Here is an 8,144-nt window from a genome sequence, read left to right on the forward strand (position 1 = left end):
TTGGTTAAAAGGGGTTAGGACCCACCATTTTATCAATCACCCTCTCTCTCTCATTTTCGGTAAACTCTCACCGAAATACCCACCCTATCTCCTCCTCACCGAATACCCACAAACACACGGTATAGTCACCGAATCGGTGACATACCTCCCCGCACATTTCACCGAGGGTTATACCCTCTACCCTAATAACGTAGCCCCAATCTTCATGATTATAATCCTCCAAGGAACACTACTACAGAAAAAGGCATTTTCTACGGACAAATTCGTAGCAAATCCGTCGCAAACACCCATTTTGCTACGGATTTGCTACAGATTTGGTTCGTAGCTACAAGTCTCGTCGCTAACTAATTTGCTACCAACTTTAGCTACGAACGTTATATGTGCGTCGACTTTATCTACAAAAAAAGGCGTCGCTATTTTAGCCGCAGATTTGCTACGGAAAAGGTTGTTACAGAATTTCCCTATGGATTTTTAGCGGGTACGAATTTTTTAGCTACGGATATTTTCAGCTACGAACTTTTGATACTGATTTTTAGCTACGAAGTAGTTTTTGTTACGAATGTTAGATACTAAAATTTGCTATGTTTTTGCTACCATTTTTGCAACAAATTTTGGCTACCGATTTTATCACGGTTTTAGCTACGGGTTGGTTAGCGACGGAATATTAGCTATGAAGTATGTTACAAATTTTTAGCTACGAAGTTTGCTAGGCAGTATTTGCTACAGATTTGGCTTTGGTTATTTGCTATGGATTTAGCAACAAAATTTTGCTTGGCATTTTGCTACATTTTTAGGTACCAAGTATTTGTTATAGAACTAGTAGATGCCCCGCCCGCGTTGCGGGGCTATTGGGCGGGGCGATGCCCGAATAATTCTCAATCAATTACAAAAAGACTACTATAATTTTGCTATGGGGAAAAAAACGATGATATGACCGTAATTTTGTGCCTCTCTCTGTATCGCTGTACATAGGGCAAAATCATAAATATATTTTGAACCGGAGGCGAAATCATAATTTTAAACTGATAGCAAAATCATAATTTTTAGCTAGGGGGGAAAACATATTTTTATTTTGAACGGTGGGCAAAAACGTAATTTTGAGCTAGAGGGGAAAACAAAATTTTATTTTTAGCTGGGGGAAAAACGTAATTTTAAACAAAGGGCGAAACCGTAATTTTAAACTGGGAACAAAAGCAAAAGTTAGGTTTTCAATCAAGGGCAAAAGTGTAATTTTGAGCTAGGGGTAAGAGTATAATTTTATTTTGAGCTGGGGCAAAAATGTATTTTTAAACAAAGGAGGAAAGCGTAATTTTAAACTGGAAATGAAATTAATTTAAAAATAGGTTGGTCCAATGGGGAAGTGCGAGGCAGCTTGCTGACACTATTCCCCCATTTGGGTAAATTTTAAGTTGAGAGGAAAATCATAATTTTTAGCTGGGGGGAAAAACATATTTTCATTTTGAACGGTGGGCACAAGCGCAATTTTTAGCTAAGGGCAGAATCGTAATTTTGAGCTAGAGGGAAAAACAACATTTTATTTTTAGCTGGGGGAAAACGTAATTTTAAACAGATGGTGAAACCGTAATTTTAAACTGGGAACAAAAGTAAAAGTTAGGTTTTGACCCGAGGGTAAAAGCGTAATTTTGAGTTAGAGGCAAGATTATAAATTTATTTTGAGCTGGGGGCATAACGGTAATTTTAAGCAAAGGACGAAACCGTAATTTTAAGGTGAGAATAAAACTAAATTAAATATGGGTTGGTCCAATGGGGGAGTGACAGGCAGCTGCCTGGCACTATTCCCCCAATTGGTTTTTGTAGTAGTTAGAATAGAATAGAATTAGATTAGAATAGAATACATATTCAAATTGACATCGAACAGGAGAATTTTGACCAATATAAATTTACAAATTCACTACATATCCCAACAAGGTTTACTATAGACATGATGGAAAAATAAATTAATAAAGAAAAAGAACTAAAACATATTACATATCCTTTACAGATACACATATTCATCGTAGAACCATTAACAAAGTACTTTTCATTACAAATTACCTCATTGATTTTTATTATTATTTTTGAAAAGTCATGTGCCTTTATTAAATGATGACTAGTAAGAACCAAAAAAGGGAAGCAAAATAGACTTCTTCGGTATTAGTTTCAAACTCAACCAAAGCACGCAAGTTATTCCATTCAAACACAATCATTTGGTTGACACATACATTCTTCTCATTTCTTGACCTTTCTCAGGGGAACACAAAAACACATTCGAGAACTAAAATGACTGATTGCACATGTATGAAATTTGAATCAAAACCACGTTTGTTGAACAAATTCTGGACTTCCTTTCACACACACACATACACATATGGTTTAATTTTATAGTTATTTTTATTATTTTTTTTACCCATGGCTAAGCCCTTAAAATGCTTGTTGGTGTCATCGTTTTCTTAATCAGGTTACATGCGAGAGTTCAGACACTGACGGACCCGTAAAATATTTTAAATGGGTGCGATCAGGATTTTTTCCCTACAAAATACACTAATTTTTTTTTCAAATGTGTGCCCGCCCACTTAGGGCTCTACCTAGCTCCGCTCCTGAGTGTAGACCCATATAATGGTAGCCATGAAAAGTGCATCTTAGATAAAATGAAAGAGAATAATTAATTTTGATATAATTTTTACTTTTAGGGTAATTTTATGAAAATATTCATTTATTTACTTTGTATTCGTGAGTCCTGGGTGATCAAAGGCCAAATGCATGACCGGGTGATCTAGCCGTAAAAAAAAAAAAAAAAAAATCAAGTGTCATTTAGTCATTTATGATAACTAAATACATGAATGGTATCACTCAAATGTCATTTAATCATTTATGATAATTAAATACATGAATAGTATCACTTATTTGAAAATGAAACTTACCCCAAAAATTATCTATTTATTAACAAACATATTAAAAGTGATTATTAGTTTATTACGGTGCTTTTGTCGAAATTTTCAACCACCAAATTGGGAAGTGAGGAAAGAAGTTTATTTTATTTAACTTTATTTTGGTACATAATTGATCTTTCACCAAAAAAAAAAAAAAAAAAATTAAAAAAAAATTACTGATCTCCATCTTGGATCAGTAGTAAGCACTCATCATACAGCTTCTCTAGCATCTCACTATCATCATGTTTCATCATCATAAAATCTAAACCATCCAATGTCATATCCATGCTTGATGCACCATCCATATCCAACAATGGTGACCAATCCGGCCAACAGAAGTCTGTTGGAACCTGTAAATCAGCAGCCTCTACTTGATCCATCGTCGAGCTCGATGATTGCGATTGCGATTGTGATTGCGAAGAAGAAGGCAACAAAGAAGAAGAAGATGAAGCTGGTTGAGGGATAACTTGTTGTTCCTTTTCTTTTTCTGTGGTTTTCACTTCTTCCTTAGACTTTTGTTGATCCGTTTTTCTCTTCTTTCTTGGTTTTTTATTGTTTTTACCGGCTTCGGGTTGGTTACCCTCGACTAGTTTTCGTTTAAGATGCGAGTTCCAGTAGTTTTTAATCTCATTGTCAGTTCGACCAGAAAGCTCGGAGGCTATGAATGACCACCGGCTTCCGTGAATAGAATGTAGCTGGATGATCATTTCATCCTCTTCCGCGGTGAAGTTTCCTCTCTTGATTCCGGGCCGTAGGTAATTCATCCATCGTAGCCTACAACTCTTTCCACATCTTAGCAACCCTAGATCCAATAAAACACAACAATCATTAATTAATTCATCGTTAACAACCAAACAAACGTACCCAGTATAATCTCATTAATAGCAGACGACTCTTATCCCAAAGGACAGAGAGACTATTAGTAGAGGACTCTTATCCAAGCTAATAAACATAGGCAATGCAAACCCACTCGTAGCATAGCAGAGCTATTACTAGGGTGTGATAGGCAAATCTTACCTCTGTCCAACGGGGACAGAGAGGCTGCTTATGCTGAGACATCGACTTTATTAATTTAATGTTACTATGTGTATCGAATTATAAGCGTAACAATTGACATACCGGCTTTGGAAGGCATAGATCGCCATTGGCCTTCACCGTGTGTTTGAATGTATTGAGCAAGGAGTTTATCTTCTTCATCGGACCATGCTCCTCTATGTAAACCCACCTTTGAGCAACAAGGAGCTCTTCCCATTTTGACTCGGACACACAAACGCACTTGAGTGTGTGTGTTTTTTGAAAGAGATTATCGAGTGTTTTATACAATGCAGCCGACGGCAATTGGTCGCCTTTTAAATGCCTTTTTAGAATTATAAGTTGGCACGTTTCTGGAAATAATAAAAGTGCATCAATTATTTAAGTAAAACGGAATATAAAAATATTAATTTCATCTAAAAAAATAGTAGCCATAAAATGGGGATATACGAATCTTGGTAGCATACCATAGTCACCTTTCAAAAAAAAAAAAAGAAAAAGAAAATTGTATAGAATAGAATATATATAACAAAAGACAAGAAAATAATGTCAACATACGCATCTAGAATCAGTAATTTTTTCTTTTGTTTTTGTAAAATTTGTATAGAATAGAAACTAAAACATCAAACGGTAAATGTAATGTGTTTTTCAACGCATTAAACATAAGGGGTGCCCACATGATGCATTAATAACAGTATGGCATATACATCTATATCAATATTATCATATATAATATATGCTGATATGCATATATATCAAACACATCAGGGTGCCCACATGAAACATTAAAAGCATTATGGAACGTAATCATATCATATTTGAAAGATATTAGAACAAGGTCATTCTACATAGAACGTGATCATATCATATTTGAAGATATTAGAATAGAATAAGGTTATTCTACAAATGGGTTTACCATATTCAGTGGTGAAGTTTGAGACTTCTGACTAAAGGGTCGAAAACGTATATACCCAAAAATTTCTATACGAAAACTACGTACTCTTCACTACTGAACGAAAAGTTCGAGGGGTCGGCCGCCCCCTCCCGCCCCCACTATGTTGCGCCCATGACTATGCTAAACGTGAGAAATGAAGGAGAATATGTTTTTTCTTTTTAAATTTCTTTTCCCATCTGAAAATTTGTTCTCATATTGTTAAGCACGTATTTTAGTTCTAAAATCTAAAAAAAATTGTTCGTGTATATACACTAGAATACTAGATGAGTAATTATATAATCAGTGTAGTATAATTGCACATAATTAATCTACTAGAGTAAATATAAGAACATATATATATATACATATATGAACAAGATCAGAAGAGAACGCCTCAAAGTGTAAGAACGATAAGAACGATTCTCAGCTATAAGATCTTAGTGGTTTGTGGCTAAGATTGATGCGGTGATATTTTTGTAAATAATAGAGGCCTTGGAACTAACAGGAGGGGTAAAATAAGAAGATTCAAACAAAAGTGCACATGCTAATCACATGCCATTTTCCCCCATCATATTTAAACAACAATAATTTTTTTATACATGATTATTTTTAAAAAAGAACTACACCATAAAACTCAGCGTTTTTTATCTTTCCAATGAGTATACTATTAATATACTTTTCGAAAAAAATTAACTGGGTTTTATGGCGTTTTTCTGAACTAGGTGTTTTATGGCGTTTTAGACTATGTATTTTCATGGCGTTTTTCTGAATTAGGTGTTTTTATGGCATTTTAAATAGGTATTTTCATGGCGTTTTTCTGAACTGAGTGTTTTATGGCGTTTTCAACTATGTTTTTTCATGGTGTTTTTCTGAACTATGTGTTTTTTGGCGTTTTTAACTTGGTATTTTCATGGCGTTTTTCTGAATTGAGTGTTTTTATGGCGTTTTATTTGAACACCCAGTTCATGTGAGTGGGTTTTTTTACAATATTACCCTTTAGTGTAATTTAGCATCAATGCCACATGTCACCACTAAAATCGTTCTCACCGTTCTCACACTTTTCACCGTTCTCTCTAAATCCTAACCCTATATATATATAGGGGACCGCTAAAATGAAAACCACCTCCAGTTTTAAGAACAATGAGAACTACACCGTACAGGACGAGTTGGACCAAAATTTTTTTTCATAAACGTAGATGCGTGTATTATAAACACATTTGTAAATAAAAGTTCAAAAAAAAAAATGTCGTGTGTGTAGTTTTGAGCACCACAAGTTTGTGTTTACGGGTACCGTAAATTTTTACGGTACCCGTAAACACAAACTTGTGGTGCTAAAAACTACACACAGGACTTTTTTTTTTGAATTTTTTTTACAAATGTGTTTATAATACACACATCTACGTTTATGAAAAAAAATTTTGGTCCAACTCGCCCCGGATCAAAAAGTTCTCATGGTTCTTACAACTGGAGGTGGTTTTCATTTTAGCGGTCCCATATATATATATGAGAGAGTGGAGGGTTTAAATAATAACATCTATTTTTTACGAGAACCATGAGAACAAATCTCAACCAAATATTTATATCTCTTGTGTTTTAATGAAAATGTTAAATTGATAATTATACAACCCCTTTTCCATTTAACCTAAACATCATCAGATTCCAAATAATGTAATCACGTTATCATTAAAACCAAAATAATGAAATCACACAGGTCTAATTCCTTCAACGATTTCTTCCGTCATTTGATTTCTTTAACGATTTTAGGATAATGAAATCCATGTTGGAACCACTGAAACATACTATCCACTTGAGGTGGAGTAGTACACTTGGATTAAACGAAAAACTATATCATGAAAGTCCATACATTTTACTGATTAGATTGTCGGGTGGGCATACGCGGGGTATTAGTTGATAGCGCTATTAGATTTGACAAACCTCACACCGTGCTAGAGGCCATGCGTGAACTTCTAACCTTCACTCTTGCATTAATGTTGATAGAAATTAATGAGGGCACAAACGAAATGTCAGCATTTGGTACACAGTTTAATCATGTGATGAGGGTTAGCTACCCGAGTCAGACATAAACAAAAAACATTTTTGAACTTTAGTTTTGCTAAACTAAAATTTGTGAATTCGCCAACTTTATTGTTGACACGTAGTTGCATACTTTGTAGGTCAATAGGTACAACTGTGTACGGGCGTTGCAAACTGCTGAAGTGGTATGGTTCGTTAAAACTTTATGTTTTGAAACATTTATTAAACTTGTGGTTTTAAGTTCTTGTTGGTTTTTACTTTATTTTTCCGCTGCAACATAAACTGTGTTTTGGACAATTGAAACTTTATCGCTAATCTTGTTTTTAGTGATGCTTTTATTATTTTAAATGTTTGGTTCAACATGATTAGTGTGTAGATCCTGGTCAGTCACACGTCTTGCTGTAAAACTCCGTATGTGGAAATTGAGGGTCTGACAGATGTGGAAATTGAGGGTGTGAGTGTGTGACAGAGGATACGTGACAGGGACACCCACCTTAACCTTCGAGCTAATCTAACCAAGCACCTATGGTTTGATTGTGAACAAGGAGGAGACGACGAATAAAGATGTGTATTTTTTAGTTTGACCTTTTAAGCATTGTATTTTTTAAGTGAATTGTATTTTTTATTTAAATTATGAGTTTTATATTTTATTCATGTTATTTAAATTAATATATCAAAATTAAATCGTGTTTAAATTTAAATAAAAATAATAATTAGGTAATGATGATGTGACTTTGAACCATCGCAAAAAATGTTGAAAGAAGGGACTTTAATGCCCCCTATACGAGGTGGCACCTAGGTGACATTGACTCGGCATAATAAAGCCCCTAGTGGCTTTAAACCACATCCACGAGCCTAAAGGGTATATTCGAAAGCTTTTTACTACAAAACAAAAGTGTCGATATATTACGGTCAGTGGGGAATACATATTGGTACATTTTTACAATCGTTTTTCTGTCTCTAGTTATATTTGTGACCAATTCCTTAAGAATGAGCAAAAATCCGTTACTAGATAATTCGTTCGTAAAGTAGTCACAAAAATATATGCCAAGCTGTGAACTATCCACCGCTGATTACCTATCATTAAATCCATGGGTAAACTTTATATTTTCCATTTCATGAAAAGAATAGCAACGAGGGTATTTGTGTAACACCCCGAAAACAGGTTTGGTAATCAAACCTCGTTAATAGTAAAAACGGGTAAAATACCGTTA

At 34.6% G+C, this 8,144-nt stretch overlaps 1 protein-coding gene across 1 annotated transcript; it reads right to left on the reverse strand.

Annotated features, from left to right (window-relative positions):
- Nucleotides 1–3,008: 3,008 nt before the first annotated feature.
- LOC110915314 (transcription factor MYB8) lies at nt 3,009–4,259 on the reverse strand. The gene is made up of 2 exons (XM_022159986.2): nt 4,050–4,259; nt 3,009–3,732 (listed from the first exon to the last, which is right to left on the reverse strand). The coding sequence occupies exons 1-2, from the start codon at nt 4,180–4,182 to the stop codon at nt 3,104–3,106; spliced, it is 762 nt and encodes a 253-aa protein (XP_022015678.1). The 5' UTR covers nt 4,183–4,259; the 3' UTR covers nt 3,009–3,103.
- Between the last annotated feature and the right edge of the window lie 3,885 nt (nt 4,260–8,144).

This window comes from Helianthus annuus, chromosome 6 (genome assembly GCF_002127325.2).
Source record: "Helianthus annuus cultivar XRQ/B chromosome 6, HanXRQr2.0-SUNRISE, whole genome shotgun sequence".
Lineage (NCBI taxonomy): Eukaryota > Viridiplantae > Streptophyta > Magnoliopsida > Asterales > Asteraceae > Helianthus > Helianthus annuus.